Genomic DNA, 25,662 nt, shown 5'->3' on the forward strand with positions numbered 1-25,662 from the left:
AAATGATCATACTCCAAGGTGACTTAATATTTGATTTCTTCCATAACAATTGCTATAGTATTCCATCTTGGGGTTAGAGATCTCAAAACCTTCTATATCACATGATCTTGGCTTATAGGTTCGCCCAAAGTGGCCATTTTATGAACCACATTCTTGACTCTTACACAAAATCTCATACATTCTTAGTTTCTTTCATCTTCAAATTCTTATATTCTCTTTTTCAAGGTTTGTAGCTTTACAACCTTGATCTAATCATTTCCATGGTAAGCATCTTTTAGAGTCTTCCAGGCCTCCTTTGTTGTTTGGGCATCAACAATTCTAGGAAGCAAGTTCTTTTCAAGAGCTATCTAAATGTGAAATAGAGTCATGGCATTCTTCTTCTCAACTTCTTTCTTTAATCTCTTTTCATTAGTTTGGAGATTATCTCAATTCTCATCTCTACATAGCTTGATTCAATGATCTCCCAAAAGTCTTTACCAACCAAAAGGATCTTCATCCTGATTGACCAATATTGATAATCAACTCCATCAAATTCTAAAATTTGCAAACTATTTGCTATAATGATGCCTTCATAAATCTTAATCTCTAATAGCAACACACTAAACAAAATTTTAATGCAATAAAGAAATACACAGAAAACCAAAAAATAGGTATTTAATTTTCAGAGGAAACTCTGTTTTGGAGTAGAATGTTATCTTATTTGAAAACTTCTAAAGTTTTCATTCAATACTGCATAAGGTAGCAAATATATGGAAAAATAAAACCATAGTTGAGAACAAAAGTCCATCGCAATCAACTGCTTAACATGCATTCGAATGCATGGAGAAATAAAAGAAGACTATGCTAAACAAAGATAATTAACAATAAAAAAATAGATAACAAAAGACTACAAGGAAATTCGACTAATTGAATGGACAATAATGTGTGAATGAAAGAGGTTGGACTTGAGGATGATGGAGGTGCCTTTGCTTGGTTGCAAGTCTGCATGTATGGGTTTATAGGAAACATTTCAGCAACGGGGTTCATTTTTTCTTACAATAGTGGGTTTTATTTTTGTTCGGTGGCTGTGAGGATTTTTTTGTTTGTTGGAAGTTGTTTTGATTTTTGTTTGTTTTCCTAGCTTCAATCTTTGCATGGTAGAGATTTCTATGACATTGGCTTTGGAGCTTTTTATAATGACCCTAATCAAATTTGACCTTAAAATTCTGATTGAAGGCTCAAAGAATTTCATCAAACACTTCACATACAAGGGTCATATGACTGATATAACATTTCAGTTTGTTTTAATGACTCTTTTCTTCAATTAGCATCAATGAGAATGTTTACCAATGACTCTAAATTGACTAAACAGTGACCTAACATGAATATACAACTTATTTTGACAATATTCAATGCATATATGTGACTGAAATGACTTGCAATATGCAACTACAGAAACTGGTAATTATTATAAATGCTTTGGATGCAACCTAAGATGACATTTATGCACTTACAGCTAAGTGGTATTTTAACAAACATTTGGTATGCATAATTATAACATTATTTATGCCAAAAAAGAGAACCTACAACCAATGGACATTTTGACAAACAATTGGCATGCAAACTAATAAGTTGATCATGAATGGAAATAACATTTTCAATTACAATAGTAGTTGACCAACAACTTATATCTCCTTCTTTGCAATAAAATGTCTACTACAATGATGCTATGAATTGGTCAAGACTCTTGGCTTATAATTGTTTGACAATAGTGCTAGATTTGATTTTTTGAGTATTCACTTATAGTAGCAATTAAAATGCCTATGATGACAATTCAAAATACTTAGTGAATGCAAGAAGAACTTGGTAATGATGACGCCCAACGTTGTTGATGAAGAAACAATAAAAATCCAATGTGATAGGCACCTTCCCAGCTCAAATGAAAATACTCAAGATACTACCCTTGTTCTTGCCTAGAAAAAGTTTAGATAATTAATTTCAGCACCAAACACCTTCTAATTTTCCCCTAAAATGATTGTCTCAATGATAGGAATTGAATGCAACAATACCCAGAATGATTGGCTTCCTCAATTGAAAGGTATGAGCAAAAACATGAGACTCACATAGGCTGATCAACCTCCATGACAGTAGATTATGAAATTTTGTAATGATCCTACTCAATAACATAATCAATCTTAGCAATACATTAGCTTCTAAAGTAACTTCTCCATCAAATGCAACAATACATCAACTATTGTAAGTACAATAATACATCAACTATTTTACTCAAATAATCTCCACCGTGAAGCACAAGATTGGACTTCTGAAGTAAAGCCCACAATTAGCAATAATTTAGGTGGTATCTCATAGCCTCAAAATTTCATAACCAATGAGGGTTTTCATCCCCAAAGATCCTCCAATGACTGAAACCCTAGCTGGCTTCTCCACCACCAAAATGTCATCAATTCAAACAACAATTCCTGGATGATGAGAATGAGGCCCATGATGTCTATTTATACTTTTTCCTCAAGAGGTTGGCCCAAAATCTAGAAGCTTCCAAAAATTATTTTATTTTGATTAAGTGACTTTATGATATATTATTTTATTTAAGTCACTTTATTAAATTAATTAAATATAAAGTTACCTTTTAATATTTATTTATTTGATAACTTTATAAATAATTAACTTAATACTACTTATTTATTTAATTAAAATAATTAATTAGTCATCCTCATAAAGTATTCATTATTTTGGACAACTTAATTAATTAAATTAATTAAATCAAATTACTTCCAAAACGGGGACATTACAGTCCGCCCCTCTTGAAATTGCTCGTCCCCAAGCAATCTCAGTAACAAGTACCATTCTCCTCCACCTGGATCCCAAGTGAAGACTTGTGTAATGTCCCAATCATCACCAAATAGCTCCTATGAAGAAATCATTAGCATCAATAGTACAAAAATCACCAACTAAGAAACTACACTCAACACCTAAACAACTGACATCATTGACAAAATCATCTGAAGACCAATAGTAGATGTTAATAGAAGAAACCACTATGCGAAACTCAAGCCAACTGAAACATTGACTCTATCAAAACTCAAGTCCCTGTCTAACTAATACTTGCACCCAAATACACTGTGGATATGACAATAGCAATAGGTACCTGAGTCACTGCCACCAAATCCAATCTCTGATAAACTATCCTAGGTGTGTCAATACTGCAAGCTGTGTAACTTGCAACTACCAATTCCATCTACAAAAGATGGTTACAATCCATCCCATAATGGATGGTAAGAAACTAGAGCTGATCTACACCTACGTGAAATCAAATCTTCTATCTCTGGATCAAAAGAAAAATGATGAGCATACCCCAACATATAATGCTGGTAGGAACCACCAAACTCTACTACTGGCTCACCATCATTGAACTTGGAATTAGCAAATGGCTCCAATCTTTTACTCTAAGTGACTGTAGGTTGGATAGGACCCTATGCAATCCACTCAACAAACTCCACCTCAAAATCCTTGTGAGGTAGCATAGTAGAAAGGATCACTATAATCTCTTCAGCCAATCTATGAATAGCACTAGTGCCTCGAATGAGAACACCTTCTGACACTTTATGCGGGTCCAAATGAACACCTGCATTATCTAGCAAATACTCCATGAATGGTTTAGTGCAGTAAAAATTATACGAGGAAGCATCAACATACTCCCCCACACACCACAACTGATCCCTCTATAAAGGTGGCATGGCCAACTGTACCACACTATCATTTGTGTGAGAAGAATCAATTTGGAGACTCGACTCCACTAGTATCCCAAACTCATCAAGACTAGGTACTCCCAAATCCTAAACATGTGTATTAGCCCCAACAACATGTTCCTTAGTAACAATTGCAAGAGCATACTCACCACCAACCACCTCAATATACAAACTGGGGTTGGTGTAGACTGCAAATGCTCCAACTCCACGGTCACCTCCTCTAACTAAAATTATGACTCCTGTAGATCTCAATGTGTGTCCTCCAAAGCCTCAGTAGTCATTGTGAGCTCCTAGGTAAGCTCACTCACCTCCTCTTTGCGATCCAAGAGTGCCTCATAGGCTGTACTCCCCCACTCAACCAGGTGATCATGATTAGCTACCAACTGTGAGTAATCTTATCTCAAGACCCTGATAGCTTCATGTAAGGCATGAACCTCTGCCAAAGAAAAGTAACCATTGCTAGACTCATCTGTCATAGAAGCACCCCAAACAATAATGGCCAACAATTGACAAGTGGTATCAAAATGCTCAAGAGTAGAAGTGATATCTCTCTCGCCAACTCTCAACTGGCCAGTCACATGGTGACTCTGCACTACAGGCCTCCTATGAACCATCTCAAATACACTATCCACACTATGAGAGAAAGCTAAATCAAATTAACTCCCCTCAAGATCACCAACACTCAGTGTACTTACATCTGAGTACACCTCCACACTTTGAACACAAGCATCAAACTCATCCTCATCTAACTCTGAAGAAGTTGTTGCTAAAACTATCTCATCATCACAATCTCCAACTTCCTCATCCTTTGCAACTAATTGAGAATCCAAATCCTAAAAAATATCATTAGGGGTCACTGACAAAGTAACTCCCTCAATTGACAAGGTAGCCCTAGCTGAAACAAACTCGTGCCACTTAGACTCTACCTCATCCTCATCTATGGGTTCTAGCAACACTGAATCAAGGAACCCATCTCCACCAACTATCGATGCTAAATCTATGCCCAAAGTTAGAAATAAAAATACAGATACACTATAGCACTCATCATCCTCACTCACAATAACAGATGAATCTGGAATGCTAGTGTATATATCCTCTAACTACATCTCCTCTACCGACTCTGACCATGTACACAGCTCGATGTTGACCTATGGATAAGCTATACTATAGCATGGAGTGTCATCAGAAAAAACATCTATAACACTCCCATCTTGAGTGTCATCACTAGAAATCTCCATGCTCACATCCATAGCATAGGAATATAACATTGTCTCTTGTATTGAACCCATATTGCAACTGCTATCATAAATATCAAAACTGTCAAAGCTCAAACTCTCCTCGCAGTCATCACTCAATATCATATAGGGGCATCGTCACCAATGCAACTCATAACATCCTCAAAAGTGTCCTCATATGTGTCCATACTAATAACTCTCATATCACCTGCAGGAATCTCAACTACAAACACGAATCACCGTACACATGACTCATCATAACCTATACACCAACAATGTTGGAGCTCAAACTAAAATCAAGTGTCCCCTCTGTAATACTCTGATCACCAAGTACACCACTGGGAGACTCCATAGAAGCCTCGGGCCTATCTGAGGAAGCCACTGCCTCCTGAATTGAAGCCACGCTACTGAAGCTGACATACACATCCCTAATGACAATTCCCTCCAAAGAAGAATCTGAAAGATCAGAGATGACTACAACATCAATTGCCTCTGTAGAACCCATAGTAACTACTTTGGGAGCCTCAACCTAGTGATTCTTGAAACTACTATCCTCTAGTGGCACATAAACATCCACTGAGTCTAGTGCAACAAAACTATCATCAGCACTATGGATGGTAATAGCAAGTTTTGAATTAGATAATAGTACATTAGCATCATAATCAGTGGACGAAGAAAAATCAAGTCCTCCCCTATGAACCTGATGTTAGCCTACTAAAAGTAAAAGAAAAATATCTTGCTACCCTATCAACTATAGCCAGATTTGACAATCTCTCTGCAAGTCACTGTTGATGCAATCTTAATTTCTCGACACTTTCCACCAAAGCATCTAACTTTGTTCTCTTCCCTCTACTATTGTGTCGACTTCCTGAACTCGACCTCTTGTATCTATCCATTTTTGGGAAATAGAAATACTGATCACTCTAATAATAATCTCATACAAATAATGAAATCAATTCCCACAGGATGACAAGATTAGATCTCTGATACCACTGTAATGACCCTGCTCAAATCTAACCTTAAAATGCTAATTGAAGGCTCAAAGAATTTCATCAAACACTTCACATACAAGGCTCATATGACTAATATAACATTTTATTTTTCTTTAATGACTCTTTTCTTCAATTAGCATCAATGAGAATGTTTACAAATGACTCTAAATTGACTAAACAATGACCTAACATGAATATGCAACTTATTTTGACAAAATTCTTTTAGCCTTCAATCAGCATTTTAAGGTTAGATTTGAGTAGGTTCATTTCACTTTCTTGCATGGACAAGGCTCATAATGGTTCCTCTTCAAGCATGAATACATAACAAGTAGAGACTTTTTATACAAGTGACGACCCTAAATTGTAGAAGGCTAATGGGTGTCTTTCTAGAATCTAGGATTTCCTAGTTTTGGTTATTTCTCCTGATTTGGTAGTGGAAGATGTCTCATATTAGAGGAGACATTCTCTTTTCTATAAGTTTCTTGGCATTCATATTCCTTTGTCCAGTCTGGAACCTTAGAACCAATGTACCTTGCGTATTGAAGGAGATATGGATACTATGATTGTAGCAAATAGCTATTTTTTGGCTATTTTCTCAAATATGGCAAATTGCAATAGAGTTTTGGAAGGTGGCCCCATATTTTTATAATCAAGTTGGGTTATTTATTAAACCATGGCATGCAAGTTTTAATTCAGCTGAAGAGATGCCTTCTCGAGTTCCTATTTGGGTTCATATGCCTCACCTTCCCTTGGACTTTTAGCAAGAAGACATCTTACATAAAATTGTCAGTCTCCTGGGAAAGCCTGTGATAGTTTCTACATAAACTCTTAATAAAAAGGTGATTTCCTTTGCATAGATTTGTGTTGAGATAGACTTGAATAATCCACTACCAAATTCAATGGAAATTTTTTTGGGATCTTCCTCATGGATTCAATAGTTAGATTTTGAATCTCTACCTTTTCTACATCACTTATGTCATGAGTATGGCCATCTCCTATGACAATGCCCTAAATTTCATAAAGAATTTAATCCCCCCTCTTCAATAGTTCCTCCTATGGGTAAGGAGGATAAAGGGAAAGCTCCCATGATGGAGGTTCCCAGGGTAAGGACAAGGAAGAATTTGTACTAGTGAAGACTAAGACTAAAGGACGAGGTTAGAAGAGAACATTCAAGGATAGACAATCAGATGGAGGCTATAACAGGTTTGAGGTTCTGGAAAATTTAGCTTTGGAAGAAGGAGTCACACATGTGGTCACTTCTAATAACGTGGGGGTTTGTATGGATGTTGTGCCAATTGTTGAACTAAAATTGGTTTAGGCTATACAAGGACAACAAGTGGATCAAGTGACTTTAATTAATTCCATGGAGGATGACATTGTGTTGGTTGATTTGGTTAAAGAGGCTTTAGCTTCATCTCAAAATAAGGGTTCATCTCATTGATTGGGAATGCATCAATGACTCCTTCAGAAGGGTCCTACTGATAGTTCCTCAAAAGGGCATAAGTCAGACCTTGAGAAGATAAAAGTGACTAGAGATCTATTGGTGGAACTGGGTTTCATTAAACATATTGATGCTCACTTTCTCAAACCCCCCCATGATTATTCTCTCTTGGAATGTGAGGGGTTTAAATAGCACCTATTGTCAAAAAGCTATTCATGATTTAATTGTAATTCATTCTTTGGAGGTCTTCCATGTTCAAGAAACTAAAGTTTCTGTTGAGGTTATGCATCAACATGCTCTGCACATTTGGTACACTAGTTACTATCAAAGTATTGGTTCACAAGGAAATTCTAGAGGTTCGGCTCTATTCTAGGGCCCTCAAAGAATTTATCCCCTTTGGTGGATTCCAATTCATTGCTCAATCTCTTTGGTGGCTAGAGCCTTGGACTCAAGTGAGACTATTCTTGTGATGAATGTTTATGCCCTTATTGACATCCATGCAAATATTCGCCTCTAGGATCACATTAGGTATGTGTGTTCTTGTGCTCCTTATTTTCCTTGGATTTTAGGAGGTGATTTTAATTTTTTTTTAAGTCTAAAGGAGAAAAGAGGAGTTTTGCCAAGTCTTGGCCCTACTTCTACACTTTTTCAAGCGTAGGTAGATGTTCTTTTTGTTATTGATGTTAAGCCTTCAAATGGGGTTTTCACTTGGAACAATAGATAGAGTGGTTAGGAAACAATCTCAGAACATCTAGATAGGTTTCTTGTTTCTTGTTACTAGGTTGGAGGTGGCTTGATTATGAGTTCTAAAATTCTTGATTGGAAGGGTTCTAATCATTGGTCGATCAAGTTATCATCTTCTCCTGATGTAATTACTAAGAACCCTTCTTTTATATTTCAACTTATGTGGCTCTAAGACTCATCCCTATATGATTTGGTGGCTAAGTGGTGGAGAGAGGGTGGCCCAGCTTATGCCATCTTATGTCACAACTATGTTTGTCTTTGAGAAAAAACTTAAATATGTCAAATATCATCTTAAGAGATGGAATACATCTTGCTTTGGGAACCTTCAGTCTAGAATGTAGAATGCTCTATATCATCTTGTAGTGATTACATGCCAAATTAGGGATTAGTTGTAGGAAGGGGATAGAAATACTATTTTTTTACCATTATGTTCAGGCTCATCATGGTAAAGGGTATATTTCTTTTCTTGTTATAGCTAAAGGCCTTTAGATTTCCTCTTAGACTGTTATGACCAAGGAAGCCCTTTAATTTTGTTCTACCCTTTTTGCTGAAGATTCTAGACCTATAGCTGAGGAGGAGAACTTGATTCTTTCTTGCATTCCTTCTCTTATCACAAGTACTATGAATGATTCCCTTATTCATCCAATTTTGATGTTAGAACTTGAAGAGGTGGTGTTTAGGATGAATAAAGGTAAAGCTATAGGCCTAGATGGCTTCCCTGTTGAATTCTATTAGTAGTTTAGGGAAATTATTAATATGGATCTCTTAGAGGTGGTTAACGAATACCTTCAAAATAAGTAAATGCTTCATGCATTGAACTCTACATTATTGACTCTAACCCCCAAGAAAGAAAGTGCTAAAAATCTTGACTCCTTTCATCCCATCGCTCTTTGTAATGTGGTGTACAAAAGTATCACCAAATTGATTGTTGACAAACTTAAGATTTGCCTTCTAGTTGTGAATTCAAAGGAACAAGGTAGCTCTATGGCTAGTAAGAAAATTCTTGATGGGATTGCTATTGCCTCTAAAGTTATTCATTCCATGGATATATATAAAGAGAGATCAATGTTCATTAAGCTGGATATGGCTAAGGTTTATGACAGAGTCAACTGGAATTTTCTCCAAAAGATCCCCTTAGTCTTTGGTTTTTACCAAAAATGGGTGAACTTGATTATGAGTTGTGTTACTTTAGCTTCATTTTCTATTCTTATGAATGGTTCTCCTTTAGAGCCTTTTGGTGCTTAGAAAGGACTTTGCCAAGGGGACCCTATTTTGCCTTATCTCTTTATCATTCTAACTAAGGGTTTGGGTCACTTTCTTAAGCTTTGTGTTCACCAAGATTTAATTCATGGTTGGAAATGGGGTCATGGCTTGCCTCCTCTTTCACATCTTTAGTTTGTACATGATACTTCATTTATGGGACGTGCCCATCTTCAAGAAGCTACTTCTTTTTTACATGCATTGGATGTGTATCTTGCAGCCTCAGGTCAGAAAGTTAATGAGAACAAATCCTCCAATTTTTTTCTTCAATACCCCTCAGGCTATTCAAAGGCATATTGCTTCTATTTTGAGGTTTTAGATTGGGTCTCTTCCCTTTGTTTATTTGGGTATCCCTCTTATTGTTGGTAGACATCCTAGATCATCTTGGAAAGTTTTGCTTGATAAATTGTGACAAAAGGTTAACCATTGGACTCGTCATTGGCTATCAACTGTTGTTCACCTAAATCTATTAAAGTTGGTTATCCAAGCCCTTCCTATTTATAGGTATTTTGTTTAGGCTGCTCCTATGTATTTTCTTTAGGAATCAAACAATCTCTCCCATTCATTTCTTTGGAGTGGAAACCTTTCAACTTCTAAATGGACTTTGGTTAAGTGGGAAACTATGTGTAGACCTTAGAAGGAGTGTGGCCTTGGCTTATGATCTGCTACTTTAAATGGACAAGTTCTTGCTACTAAGATTTATTGGTGTTGGTGTACTAATTAGCATCAACTTTGGGCTTGTATTCTCACCCACAAGCATTTTTCAAGTACTGATGTGCTTGAAGTTCACTGCTTTCCAATGGAAGGGAGAGGATCCATGATTTGGAATATGCTAAATTTTGGAGCTCATCTAGTTAAAGATGGCCTCTTTTGGATTTGTCATTCAGGATCTCAAGCTTTATTTTGGCTTGATTCTTGGGATGGGAACCTGTCTATCCTTTGCACTCATCCTCATCTTCATGAACTCTATCAAAATTGTACTATTGTTGGTTGGGACACAGTTGATTATTACAAGATAAGGTGTGCTTGAGATTTTTCTCTTTCCTTTCATTGGAAATACCCCTCTAAATGGCCTCCATGATGTTCTAAGGAGGATAGATAGGAGTTGGTTTAGATTTTGCAGCTCGTGAGTGTTCTACTTTGATTAGTAATTGTTGGTGTAAATAAATATTTACTATAGTAGAGAGCACATTTCCACAATCCATAGAATGCTTAGAGTTTTTTCTAGATTTGATTTTGTTGTTGTTTTTGCATCAGAATAATTTTTTGGATCACACTCTATGATCCATCATCAGGATGAAGAAAGAGAACATGAAAGATGAAACATAGCATACTCAGCAAAAACAACAACACAATCAAATCTAGAAAAACTCTAAGCAAGTATTTACTATTTACACTTTTATTATTCACACTTTACTTAAATTTACTTAGGTTAATGCATTAGTTAATTATTTATTAATTAGTTACCTAGGAGTATGTGTACTCTTGTGAGTTGCCATGTTGACAACACAGGAGTTAGCACTCTAATTATGCATGTGGTGTCTACAACATAGGAATTAACAATTTATTTGAGCACATGGTGTCTACAACATCTCTATACATGAGACACCTTGTCATACTTATCTTCTCATTGATGCATGTATATTCATGCACAATGGAGGACGTGTGCTTAGTTGTCATGCTTATCTCCTAGTTTTTACTAGAACCATTCTAGATGCATCTTAGAGGCCTTTATATACTGGCACTCCTAGTGTGTATGTGCATGCTTTGAGATATTCATTCTCATATTGATCATACTCTTTTGTCTACCATTGTGCTTGTGTTTGAGTTCCTTGATCTTAGGTGATTTTGCCCTAAGGCAAATTCTTACAGTAATAATGTTCTTGCTTGGGACAGCAATGATATGTAAAGGAAATTTTTAGTGTCTGCAGGATATGTGGAGCTTCTCCAAGGGACATTGGGGGATATTCAGGTGCCTTGGTGGAAGCAAGTCTAGTAGAAGTATCCCTAGCCCAAATGCAATTTTTTTATGTGGTTGGTGGTCCATAGCCAGTGTCTTACATGGGATAATTTATGCAAGCATGGGTTCTAGGGACCATCAATATGCATTTTGTGTTAGACTAGTGAAGAAAATGTCTCTCCTCTATTTTTCCAATGTCCCTTTATTAGACATATATGGCATTCTTGGTGGAATATGTGGGACCAATCTTGTTGGCATGTTTTCTCTATGGCAGAATTTTTTGCATGTTGGGGTAAGGCTCTTGTCAAGACACCTTCCCTTCAAGTTGCCTAGACTTTTGGGCCCTCCTTTATTATTTGGCATAACTGGTTAGAGAGGAACTGTTGTATTTTTAAGGATGAGTTTTTGGAGGTTCCTCACTTATTGTGGAAAATTCTTCATTCTTTGGGGGAAATTGTTTCTGCAAAATATGACACTACTAAGGCCATGGAGCTAGGGGAGGATATTTTCAATAATCCCTTGAATATCCCCCCCTCACATGGAACCTGTTGTGTAAGATGTGTAAACATCCCTTGCAAAAGATTAATAGGGTGGGGAAGTGGAGTGCACCTACATAGGGTGCTTGTAAAATCAACACTAATGGGTCCTCCAAAGGAAATCAAGGCCTTGCTAGCATTGGAATTGGCAGAGAAAGGGGGATGTTCAATTTGTGGTTTTAATTTATAAAGATCATCATACTAACAACTTGATGGAGGCTATTGCTATTTTGTATGTTGTGAAGAGTGCTTGTGACCTAGGTTGGAGAAGGCTTATATGTGAATCTGATTCACAAGGGGTGATATGTTTTCTGAATCAGCAACATTTTGAGGTTGTCAGTTGGAAGTTAGCTTTGATTGCCAACCAAATTTATAATTTTTGTACTTCTTTGGAGTCTGTTACTTTCACTCATACTCCTAGGGAATGGAATAGTGTTGTTGATTGTCTGGCGAAGTGAGCTTTTGATCATATGCATAATTGGAACATTGTTGACAAGTCCCAACTTCCTATGGGCTCGTCCCATCATTTAGATCATTTGGTGGATCTCGATAGGGTTGTTTGATGCCCTTTCTTTATTTTTGTGTTTTTCTTTCTGTTTGAATAAATTTTCACTCCTCTTTTATTTCAATTGAATGGATAAAGCCATGGAGGGAGAATCTATATGCATGAATTATTGAATGGAAAAAACTAGAGAGAATCTATATGCATGAATTATTGAATGGAAAAAGCTAGAGAGAATCTATATGCATGAATTATGCAACTTATTAATGCTTAATTAACTAAGGGATCTGACTGATTATATTATACTTCAGCCTCTAAAAGCAACATTAACCTTCAATTATTTCTATTTCTTTTGACAGACAGATGAACCTAAATTCCTCAACAACCTCCTTACATAGTATTTTCTACTGTCTTCATCTCTTCCGATCTTCTGCTTTGATATCAACTTGAGCTTACATGAATAAATTAGAACTCGAACGTAGGATCTTCCATTTGCTATTGCAGTGCTCTACCAGTGAGCTATTAGCTCCTTATAGGACCAGTCATTTTGAGTTCAAATGTGGTTTAAACCCCTTTTAAGCTACTCTAATATAATACCAAAGAAACAGGAAAGTTTCAACACATAAAGAACTCTTTTATTGAATCTTTAAAACAAATACATCAGGCCTCAATCGAAGTCTTTCTTGGAGTTCTTCATTCTAATTACAGATTCACAGACTGCATTACATAAACAAACAGCAAATATAGAAACTATCTTTAATAGAACTCGTAAGCCATTGAAATAATTTATAACACGGAACTAAAAATAACAGATAAAGACTCCCGTTAACGTGCACATTGTTACACATTTCTAAACTTGCAGATACACTTTGATTCTAACATAGGCAGCATCACTTATCTGGCACGGGCTTATGTCTAAGTTTCAAATGTTCTACCTACTTTGAGTGGATAATCTAATATATTTTCTTAACAATATTTAAATATATGAATTCATTTGAGTCCATGATCAACTCCATCTTTATTTATATTCAGTTTTTCACCAAAGATTTGAATTTGTTTTGTGCCTGGTGAGATTCAGTTTGAAGAAGAGGAAGGAAGTGGATCTGAAAATCAAATAGTCAGTGAAATGCCATGGGATGAAGAATCAATACAGGGGACTAGACCTTCTATTTTGACCGTGCGTTATAATGCCTGGCATTATAGAAACGAATCTGAGGCATGGGCAGGTCTAGCAGTAGAAATTACAAAAGAGTTGGAAGCAACGATGAATGTGGCGCACAAGCTGCGGACTAGCTGGATTTATAACTGGAGAAACCGTAAAAACAGCATCTGTTTTGGAGTAATCCTCCCATGCTTTCTTGCACTACTGGTGGCTGTCTGGTTTACTACCATTATATGGTTATTACTTGATACAGCCCAAAATAAAGATATTAAGAAATTTAAATATGGAGGTGTACCAGCATCAATGATTATAACTGCTTGGGGTTTGGGGAAGTCTGTGCTTTCTTTTGTCAAACCAATAAGCTCTCAAGTTGTGGACTACGTATGTTTGCCAGACCATAGCCAAAAGCTTGGTTATCATCAGAAGGTTATTGATGATATCAATTTTTTGAAAGAACAACTCGGTTATAGACCCTCTTGGGTGTCGAAGATGTTTGCTTTTATATGGTGCTGCATAACATTTAGTTGGGATGAGAACTATGTCCCAGGAACAATGATTCGCAAGATGCCCCCTGCTTTCAGTAACAATCTGAGGATAATAGTCTTCGTCGACGATTTGGATCGTTGCGAAGAAAATGTGATTCTGCAGGTATATATTCAAAAATCCCGTCTACTTGTTTGCAGTTGTTACAACTCTGAAATTTTAGTCGCTGTTTTTCTAAATTTCTTCACTACTTTTAACTGGCAGGTATTATCAGCAGTTAATCTGGTTTTGGCTGCTTGCCAGATCAACGTTATTTTGAGCATGGAAAATAGCATGATCCAAAGAGCAATAATAAGAAAGTACGGTAAAGGGAATAGCAAGCCTACTAAATACGATGAGGATTTAGCAGACAAATATTTAAGAAAGATAATTCAGCTGCCGCTACCCCTACCGGACCCTAGTGACAAAGAGTCCAATGACTTTTTGCAAAGCCAGCTCGGTATGTCGGATAGTAGAAAAGGTTCTACCGACCCAGGACCAGAAAGAGAAAGAGACAGTAGTACTCGGCGTAGAAAAGAAAATCCGAAGTTCCAAATTAAGTCTTCGGTTCCAAGTGGAACTTCAGTTCCGAAAAAACCTAAACTAGGTGACTATCTGTCACTGTATACGAGTGAGATTAGCAACATTTTATATTTGCATGAAGGCACAACACCGCTTTAACAGATGAATTATTTTTCTTTCACTTTACTATTTTTGTAGGTAGACGAGAATCGTTGAGATTTTTTGCAGAAACTGGAGCTAAACAACAAAGAGCCCGGAGCTTTTCAGGTAAAAATATTTCAGATGCAAAACAGAAAATAGGAGACAGTACTGATTGATGAAAATGGCACTTAAACTTGGGAATGTTGCTTTCACAAACAGATACAGCCCAAAAAGAATTAGGGAAAACAGAAGACCAAGAAGCAATTTACAAACGAGGTGAATATATCATTCAAATCCACACAGCATTTCAGGCTTTGATTTGTCCAGTGTATGTTACATGATTCACAGCCTGTTTTCGTTTTAAATGCTTGTTTGCAGAAGGCTCCGTAATTGAAGAAGCAACGATTGAGATAGGCGAACAAAGTACAGGTTTAAAGTTCAATAAGCTGGCAATATTTCATTAGTTTGTTTTGTATGGATTTCTGAATCCAAATCAGTTATATTACAAATCTTAGTTTTCTTTATAGAATATAAGTGAACTGTATTTTAAGTTATATCTACAAATTCATGCCCTACTTCGACTATAAAGCGTTCCTCCATCTGGAAAAACACAGCAAAAATAACGTTTAGACAAAAAGCGTGAGTGAAATCTAAGCTTTATTGTATTGATGATTTTGATATGGGACTTAGCTTTGAGAATATTGCTTCCCCGAACAGATAAAACCCAGCAAGAATCGGGAGAAACAGAAAAGAAAGAAACAATTGAGCAATCAGGTGATTTATTTTTCAAATACACAGCATTTTACGTGATCATTTGTGCAACCATCAACGTACGATCACACAATTCACAATCTGTTTGCATGCAAAAACAATTGTTTGCAGGGATTGTATCTTCGATTGTACACATATACAGTTATGCTTGTGCATTACTATATTCATGCTGTGTACAATCACATGATTTACAGTCCGCCGTTGAAGCAAAGATTGAGATAGATGGTACAGCCGACATTGATAATCCAGGCAAAAGATATTAACAAGATGTTGGAAGTATTAGAGTTCTAGGTGGGGTAGGGGGGAGGGGCGGAGCCGCTGATTTTACTTAATCAATTTGCAAATTTCAACTTTAAAGATTTATAAATTGAATGCATTCAAAACTCACTCAAATAAATATTATTCACCATTCATAAATATAAAAAGCATGAACTCACAGAAGATAGAGACATGTATTTTGCCGAGTGGGAAACCCCCAAAATTCTTCAAAAAGGATTCGATATAAGGAGAAAAAACCACTTGGTGACCCTGTGATCTTTATTTAGCTTCAACTCTTTTAGTAACAATTACTCGGGGATTCAACCCTATTTTTCCTTTTAATTAAATTACAACTTTATATGCACATATAACTGTATGCAATATATTGTACACCTATACATGCAAATAAGTTTATGATCAATCCTTCATATCAATCTTACAATTTCAAGATATTTATGTCTCTATATTTCATCACTGTATCACACTCATATCTTCAGATTTTTACAATGATCTCTTTAAATAGAGATGAGATTCAAATAGAATCAGTTTTGCAAACAAACTGAAACAGTTAGGGTCATTTCAAAAACATTCTAGTAGTTTAAAATAATCTATTAATAGTTAAATCACAAAATTTTTCATGTCTTTTGAATACCAACGTATGCCTTATAAGCAGCAAAATCCAACAAATCGAACCAGAGATGCTTCATTTCTTTCTTCTTATTTTTTGAAACTTTATTTCAAAATAATGCCATTCGGGTTCATAAGAAGCCCTTTTGAAATAGTGATTTTATTTGTATACACAAAAACCCATTCCTTGAAACAGTGTTGTTAGGGTTTTAACACAAGAAAAATCATTCCTTCAAAGAAAAAACTTTTGATCTTTACCATTGCTATAAAGAAAAACTTCATTGTCATTCCTTCAACGAAAATCTATACAAGATTTTCAAACTAGACTGTGAAATATTTCAGTCAAAATCAAGAAGGAATCGGCCATTATGCATACCTGTGAGAAGGACAACATTCTTCCATTACCTCTTTCTCAACAGTGGTTTACCACTTGTCTTTTTATCTCTTCTTGTTTTTACCTTCATTTTTCACTTTGCCTCAATCACCATTAACATGCACAGAGCGAGATCAAACAAACATGAGAACCCATACGAAAATATGCAAGAGAAGAAATTACCAACATGTTCATACTATACTATTCAAACCTTCTTTTTGTTGAACAAAAAACTCCTTCATATTTCATTTTCACAAAGCAAAAAACTCTTCGAATTTCCATTTTGTAGTCATCTTTCATGTCAACAAAGCAAAGAAAGCATTTCATATTATTAGAAACCCTTATCAACATAGGCAAGAAATGCCCACAAAGAAAACTCGTTTGAGAAGAACTTTCAAGTCTGCTACAACCAAATGACATGTAGCACCACAGTTTTTAGAAATAAATGCCACGTTTAGTTAGATCAATCAAAATGCAGGTTTATGTGTAAAAGCCTCAGGTACATACTTTGCCTCTTACCTGTTTACACAACATTTTAAAAATACTTTTCTTTTAACACAATGTGCCACCTTGCAACTATATTAGTCTAACAAAATTAACATCTTTGACTACCACGTTACAAACATTTTGCCAACTTTCAAATATAACCTGTGGTATGGTCAACAATCTCCCCCATTTTTGAGTCAAAAAATTTCATCAACTAATATATACAAGATGATATACAAAAAACATAGATTAAATCACTTCCTTATACACCATCTAGTATATATGCATTGAATGAATATGAAGGTTAAATATGTTAAATGAGTATGCTATAAGAATACAATGCTGAACACACAATGCTGATATAGAATTGATCAATGAAGAATGTTGAACACATAAAACACTAATCACAATATGCAATGTACATCACCATATGCAACCAACTGAATATGTCAACTGAAACAACCAACAACCAACTGATGAAAAAATATGCCAATTGAAACAACCAACAACCAATTGATGAATATGCTAATATCACCAAAACCAATGAATACAACTAAATATCTAATATCTCCCCCAAAAAATTTGACCATCTACTTTTAGTGTAGAAGAAAAATTCTATGTATAGGAGCAGAAACCTAACAAAAAATATTTATATGTAAAAAACTTTATATCAACATTGATTGAGAGAAAACTCCCAGTCGAGTTCTCAAACATTCAAAAGAGTCCCTAGGTAGAGCTTTAGTGGAGATATCTACTACCTGTCTTTGAGTGGGCACATAGATCAACTTGAATTCATTATTAAGAACTTCATCCTATAAAAAGTTAAGTTTAATGGCCACATATTTTGTCCGTGAGTGCATTACTAAATTTTTACTCAACTAAATAGCACTCATATTATCACACATGATAGAGATAGAGATAGGTTTTGGGACTTGAATTCCTAAATCAGTCAATTGATAATCCATCCAAATCACCTAAGTGCAACAAGTAGTAGAAACAACATACTCAAATTCACATGTAGACAATGTAACACAATCCTATTTTTTGCTATGCCAGACAACTAAGAAATTACCAAGGAAGAAAGTTGCACCACTAGTACTCTTTTTGTCATCAGATCCACCCCAATCTACATTAGTATAACCAGAAAGTGTAAAATCATCGCTGTGAGGATACAATAAATCAAAATCAAATGTACCCTAAATGTACTTTAGAATTTGATTTACTACATTAAGATGAGATTGTTTTGGATTAGATTGAAATCTTGAAACCATGCATACTACTTGCATTATATCAAGTCTAGATGTTGTAAGCTATAATAGGCTTCTAATTATGGATCTATATATAGTTTGATTTATAGAAGGTGAGTCATCATTCTTCATTAGTTTGTAGCCTATCTACATAGGAGTGCTTACTGGTTTACAATCAGCCATATTAAACTTCCTCAGCATTTATTTTGCATATTTCGTTTGAGAAAGAAAAAGTCCATATTCAAGTTGTGAGACTTGCAGTCCAAAAAAAAATGTGAGCACATCCAATGGTGACATTTCAAACTCAGATTCCATAATGTTTGAAATTTTTTTTTGTTGAATCATCATTAGTAGACCCAAAAATAATACCATCTACATAGATTTCTACTGCCAAAATATCATCATTTATGACTTTGATATACAAAGTGCTATCTACTTTTCCACAAGAAAAATCATTTGCAATTAAATGTTTATCCAACCTAAAATACTAGGCTCTAGGAGCTTGTTTTAAACCATATAATGCCTTTTTTAGTTGGTAAACATAATCAGGTTCGTAGGAAGATTCAAAACTTTCTAGCTATTCCATATAGAGTTCCTCTTCAAGATACCCATTCAAGAATGTGGTTTTAACATGCATTTGGTAAATAATAAAGTTTTTATAATTGGCATATGCATGGAAGATTTCGATTGATTCCATCCTTGCAACTGATACAAATGTTTCACCAAAATCAATTCCTTCCTACTAAGCATATCCTTTGCAAACAAATCTAGCTTTATTCCTTATTACCTTGTTATCCTAATTCAATTTGTTATGAAACACCCATTTTCCACCTGTGACATTTTTGTCATCAAGTCTAGGAACAAGTTCCCAGGTTTTGTTTTTCTCAATTTGGTTTATTTCTTCTTGCATAACATTTTGCCAACACGAGTCTGATAAGGCTTTACTAACAATTTTGGATTTGAAATCTAATATTAAATAGAAATTTTCAGCAATATTTGCTTGTTCATCTATCTTGACCTTTCTTCTAGTCAAGATTCCTTTTTCTACATCTCTAATAACTTGAGACTCAGGATGTCTCTTAGCAGTTACCTTAGATGAAGCTTTTATTTTTGAATAAATATTTGTTACTTTCGGACTTGAACAATTTTCTTGTTTAGTTTCCTTAGCAATTTTAGATTCAACATTTTCAAGGTTTTCATCATGCAAAGTTTCTAATTTTTGGAATGATGCTTCTTTAGGATCCTATTTATTATTGTAGCACATAGAATTTTTAGAAAATACAACATTTATGGCTTCCATTATTTTATTCAACCTTTTATTATAGAATTTAAAGGCCTTGCTATGTGTAGAGTATCCAAGAAAAATCCCTTCATCAGATCTTGAACTGAAGTTTTCTAAGGAATCATCATTCTTTTTTATGAAGCATTTACAGCCAAAAATTTTGAAATTTTTAACATTTGTTGTTTCACCATTCCATAATTCCTATGGAGTATGAGTTGTTCTAACTCTAATTTATGCTCAATTTAGAAAGTAGATAGTTGTATGAACAGCTTCTAGAATTTGTCAAGTAGTTTTTCTTCATTTAGCATGGTTCTAGCCATTTCTTTAACCTTTCTGTTTTTCTTTTCCACAACACCATTTTGTTGTGGTGTTCTAGTAGTAGAGTATTGTCTTCTAATGTCATGTTCTTCACAATACTCAATAAATTCTTAAGAAGTGAATACTCCTCCCCTATCTAACCTTAAACATTTTAATTTCAAGTCAGTTTCCCTTTCTACCATTTTTGTGAAAATTTTGAAATGGTCAAATGCTTTTGATTTATGTTTCAGAAATGTTACCCAAACCATCCTTGAATAGTCATCTATGAACAACATAAAATAATTCTCACCATTTAATGATGCAGTCTTAGTTGGTCCACATAGTTTAGTATGTACAAGTTCAAGTGGTCTATTTGATGAGTATTATTTTGTTTTAAAAGATACTCATGTTTGTTTACCTTTTACTCATTCTTCATAGATATTCACTGGTTTGCTAATTTGTGGTAATCCTCTAACTTTTTTATTCTTACTAATTCTAGCAAGATTGTCAAAGCTAAGATGTCCCAATCTTTTGTGCCATAACCAATTTTCTTCTACCTAACTCATAAGACAAGTATTAATCAATGATGTTTCTTGAATAGTATAATTAGTTAGGTTATAAAGATTTCCACCTGTCCTTAAGCCACTAGCAATAACTTTATCCCTTCCATTTTTGATAAAGCATCCTTTAGCATTAAAGGAAATAGATAGCCCACTGTCACAAATCTGACTAACACTTAAAAGATTATGTTTCAAACCTTCTAAAAACTATACATCATGAATTGGTGTATCTTTGTTTAAAATTATTGAGCATCTTCTTGTTATATAGGCCCCTGAATTATTACCAAAGCAAACAAACTCTCCATCAAAATCTTCTAGGGTTTTGAACTTACTTTTACTTCTAGTCATATGATGTGAGCGACCACTATCCAAAACCCATGTTGCAGGTTTTTGAGCAAATAGGGTTGTTTCAACAATTAAAGATTTTTCAAATGTCTTAACTTGTTTCCAAATCAGTTTAGGTCTTAAATTTAGTTTGCACTGATTTGCATAATGACCATAGTGAAAACATCTGAAACATTTGATGATTCTTTTCTTACCTTGACTAGTATTATTTTCATAGAAATTGCCTTATGCCTAATGACATTTTAGTTAAAGCAATAACCGTTGAAGAAAAAATTAGTTTTCTATTTAGAAAACTCCTCAGATGAACATTGCAAAGCATTCGATTTTTTATCCTTTTCTTCAAATAAGATTTTGTGATTTTCTATAATTTGATTTTCTTCTTTTAACTCTTCTTGAAATCTTTTTTTTTCATTCTCATGATTTGAAATTAACTTCTTTAATCTTTTAAGTTCTTGCAAAGATTTGAGGAGTTCTTTTTCAAGATCAATTTCTCCATCTAAATCAAATGAAGATTTACATCCACTAGATTCAGATTTAGGAGTGTTAACTATTTCAACCATGAACAACCTTTCCCCTTCTACATCAGCATCACTTTACCCTTCCTTTGGGTCCTTTTTGATAGAAGACTTTTCTTTTCAAAATTCTTGAATCTTTTGTTTTGATTCCAAGTTTTCCTTTTTGAAAACTTTTCAGTTTTCTCATCATAGTCTTCTAGTTCAACATTTGGACATTTTGCAGCAAAATGTCCTAACTGACCACAACTAAAACATTTTGGTTTTCTTTTGTATTTCTTCCTCATTTTCCTGACTAATAATCCTTCTAGAGCATCTATTAAGTCTAAATCAATCTCTTCAGCCTTAAAGGTTGTCTCTTTTGATATAGAACCAGCTTGATTGCTAATTCTGATTTCATATGCAGTTAGGGTTCCTTATAATTGATGCAGAGTCATTTTAGAAAAACTTTTCTTTTCTTCTAAAGTAGCAATTTTAGTTTCAAATTTAGGAAGAACTAACCTAATGACTTTTGAAACTACATCATGTTCTTCAATTTTTTCACCTAGACCTTTTCTAGCATTGACTATTTCATCAATTCTTAAGAAATATGCTGAAATATTTTCATCTTTATTCATTTTCAAATTATCAAACTATGTTTTGAGAATTAACAATTTTGACTCTTTAACCTGTGCATCTCCTTGATAAATAGTCTCCAATTTCTTTCAAATATCATTTGCTAATTTACAATAGACTACTTTACAAACACATCTTTGGTGAGACCACATAGAAGAGCATATTTTGCCTTTTTATCTAGTTCATATGTTAGTTTATCATCAGCATCAGTAGGTACTATTGGTGGGACAGTATACTTCGTAATAATAACATCCCACACTCTAACATCTAAAGAATGTATAAATGCCTCCATCATAACTTTCCAAAAAACATAATCATTACCATCAAATAGTGGATCTCGGTCTCCTTTAGCCTATTCCATAACTTCCAAAACAAAATCCCTGGAACAATTCCTAAAAGGAATCCTATGTTCTGATATCACTTGTTGGAAGTATTAGAGTTTTGAGAGAGGGGGGCTGAATCAAAACACACTAATTTTACTTAATCAATTTGCAACTTTCAACTTTAAAGATTCATAAACTAAATGCATTTAAAACTCACTCAAATAAATAGTATTCACCATGCATGAATATGAAAAACATTAACTCATAGAAGATAGAGACACGTATTTTGCCAAGTGGGAAACTCTCAAAATTCCTCAAAAAGGATTTGTCATAGCAAGAAAAAACCACTCCATGAACCTGTGATCTTTATTGAGCTTCAAATCTTTTACAATCAACAGTAACAACTGCTCAGGGATTCAACCTTATTTTTCCTTTTAATTGAATTACAACTTTATATGCACATATAGCTGTATGCACTATACTATACACCTATACATGTAAATAAGTTTATAATCAATCCTTCAAATCAATCTTACAATTTCAAGATATTTATCTCTTTGTATTACATCGTTGTATCACACTTGTATCTTCAAATTTTTACAATGATCTCTTTAAATAAAGATGAGAATAGAATCAATTATGCAAACAAACTGAACCAATTAGGGTTATTTCAAAAACATTCCCTTATTATAAGTGGTTTAAAATAATTTGTTAATAGTTAAACCATGAAATTCTTCATATGTCTTTTGAATACCAGCATAGGCCTTATAAATAGCAAAAGCCATCAAATCGAACCAGAGATGCTTCATTTCTTTCTTCTTATTTTTTGAAACTTCATTTCAAAATAATGCCATTAGGGTTCATAAGAAACCCTTTTGAAATAGTGTTTTTATTTGTATACACAAAAACCCATTCCTTGAAATGGTGTTGTTAGGGTTTTAATACAAGAAAAATCATTCCTTCAAAGAAAAACATTTTATCTTTACCATTTCTATAAAGAAAAACTTCATTATCATTCCTTCAATGAAAATCTATACAAGATTTTCAAACTAGACTGTGAAATATTTCAGTCAAAATCAAGAAGGAATCGGCCATTATGCATACCTGTGAGAAGGACAACATTCTTCCATTACCTCTTTCTCAACAGTGGTTTACCACTTGTCTTTTTATCTCTACTTGTTTTTACCTTCCTTTTTCACTTTGCCTCAGTCACCATTAACATGCATAAAGAGAGATCAAACAAACATGAGAACCCATACTAAAATATGCAGGAGAAGAAATTACCAACATGTTCATACTATATTGTTCAAACCTTCCTTTTTCTGAACAAAAACCTCCTTCATATTTCATTTTCACAAAGAAAAAACTCTTTGAATTTCCATATTGCAGTCATCTTTCATGTCAACAAAGCAAAGAAAGCATTTCACATTATTACAAACCCTTATCACCATAGGCAAGAAATGCCCACAAAGAAAACTTGTTTGAGAAGAACTTTCAAGTCTGCCACAACCAAATGACATGTGGCACCACAGTTTTTAGAAATGAATGCCACGTTCAATTGGGTTAATCAAAATGCAGGTTTGTGAGTAAATGCCCCAAGTACATACTTAGCCTCTTACAGGGTTTACACAACATTTTAAAAGTACTTTTCTTTTAACACAATATGCCACATTGCAACTGTCTTAGTCTGACAGAATTAACATCTTTGACTACTACATTACAAATATTTTGCCAACTTTCAAATATAACCTGTGTTATGGTCAACACAGGATATAGGTTTCAACAGATTATCTTCTCCTACAAATTATTTTTCTCTTACTATCTTTGTACATTTCCTCTCAAATCATCAAAAACTTTGATCTTTTGCATGTTTATAGTTGATAAAGTAAATTGCAGATTATTTCAGATTAGAATGTGACAAAATTTTTGCATTAATGTTTTGGATGCATTCAGCGATCCATATGTAGATATTACACACCTACAACAATAAAACATAAAGAAGAAATACACAAGAAATAACAAAATATGCTATGTTTCAGAATAGTAGAAGCTCTATTTTTTAACAGAGGAAAAATATATGTTTATTACAGCACACGGTTGTGAACATTTTACAACCAAAATATATTGAAGCTAAACAACCTACATTGGAATGAAGAATTTGTTAACTATTTAAAACAGTGGTTTGGACCATAGATAGACTACTCTTTGATTACATGCACTACAGTGGATTTAAAGGAAGTGTTTTATTAAACTTTGAAGACTCCAATGGTTATGCATCAGTGCATTCCTAAAAAATATGCATATTTATTCCAATCCTAAACTAAAGAAAACTAAAAATGGCATTACACTAAACTCAAACAAAACTACATGTAAAGTGGAATTAAACGGTGAAGCAGGACAAAACTACGCGTGCATGCAAACTTGAGAAAAAATGGTGGCTTTGGAGTTTACGTTGGAAGTGAAGTTTACATGTTGAATCCTTCATTTACAGCATCAATCTTCATATTCCCTCTTGATGCTTGAGGGCTAAAAATCTTATCTTTGAGTGTCAAAATCTGATTCTTTGCAACTGCCTTTGTGAAGGTATATGTTATTTGTTCCTTTGTGTTGATGTATTTCAACTCAACTACTTTATTTTGAACCAAATCTTTGATGAAATGTTGCTTCATATCAAATTCTTTGGTCCCACTATGATGAACTAGATTCTTGGTCAATTTAATGGAACTTACGTTCTCACAAAAAATCACAATAGGTTGAACTTGTATCTCACTAATTTTCTCAAGAAGCTTTTTAAGTCATAAAGCTTGTGTGCCAGCTAAAGTAACTGAAACATATTCCACTTCTGTAGAAGAGAGATCAATCATGCTTTGAGTTTGTTTCTTTGAACTCCATGTGAATAAATCAAAAACCAAAGAAAAACAATTACTAGATGTAGATTTCTGGTCATCCAAACTACCTCCCCAATTTAAATCACTAAAGCCAACAATCTCAAACTTATTAGAAGAATATTGAATGCCAAAATCTGCTTTGTTTTTCACATACCTCAAAATTCTCTTGGTTGCCTTCATATGTTTTTCTGATGGATTTGACATATACCTTGAAACCAATGAAACTTAGTAAGCAATATTAGGCCTTGTGTGAGTTAAAAGTCTCAAACTCCCAACAATGCTTTTGTATGATTTCTCATCAACAACTTTAGTACC

General features: G+C 34.4%; 1 protein-coding gene across 10 annotated transcripts in view; it reads left to right on the plus strand.

Moving 5' to 3' along the window:
- Nucleotides 1–25,662, plus strand: part of LOC149564290 (uncharacterized) — a 92,057-nt gene that overhangs the window by 60,060 nt on the left and 6,335 nt on the right. The window contains exons 2-7 of one of the 10 annotated variants that reach the window (XM_089827340.1): nucleotides 13,495–14,226; nucleotides 14,326–14,707; nucleotides 14,821–14,889; nucleotides 14,983–15,039; nucleotides 15,142–15,192; nucleotides 15,481–15,537. The exons of 1 other annotated variant lie outside the window; for it this stretch is intronic. In XM_089827340.1, coding sequence (XP_089683466.1) covers nucleotides 13,495–14,226; nucleotides 14,326–14,707; nucleotides 14,821–14,889; nucleotides 14,983–15,039; nucleotides 15,142–15,192; nucleotides 15,481–15,537 — 1,348 coding nt within the window. Of the gene's footprint in view, nucleotides 1–13,494; nucleotides 14,227–14,325; nucleotides 14,708–14,820; nucleotides 14,890–14,982; nucleotides 15,040–15,141; nucleotides 15,193–15,480; nucleotides 15,538–25,662 lie in introns of those variants that run through there. 8 more of the 10 variants (XM_089827342.1, XM_089827341.1, XM_089827343.1 and 5 more) reach the window with 8 other exon arrangements.

Source organism: Cupressus sempervirens, chromosome 4 (assembly GCF_028749045.1).
Source record: "Cupressus sempervirens isolate cs-2001-9-10 chromosome 4, ASM2874904v1, whole genome shotgun sequence".
In the NCBI taxonomy this organism is placed as follows: Eukaryota; Viridiplantae; Streptophyta; class Pinopsida; order Cupressales; family Cupressaceae; genus Cupressus; species Cupressus sempervirens.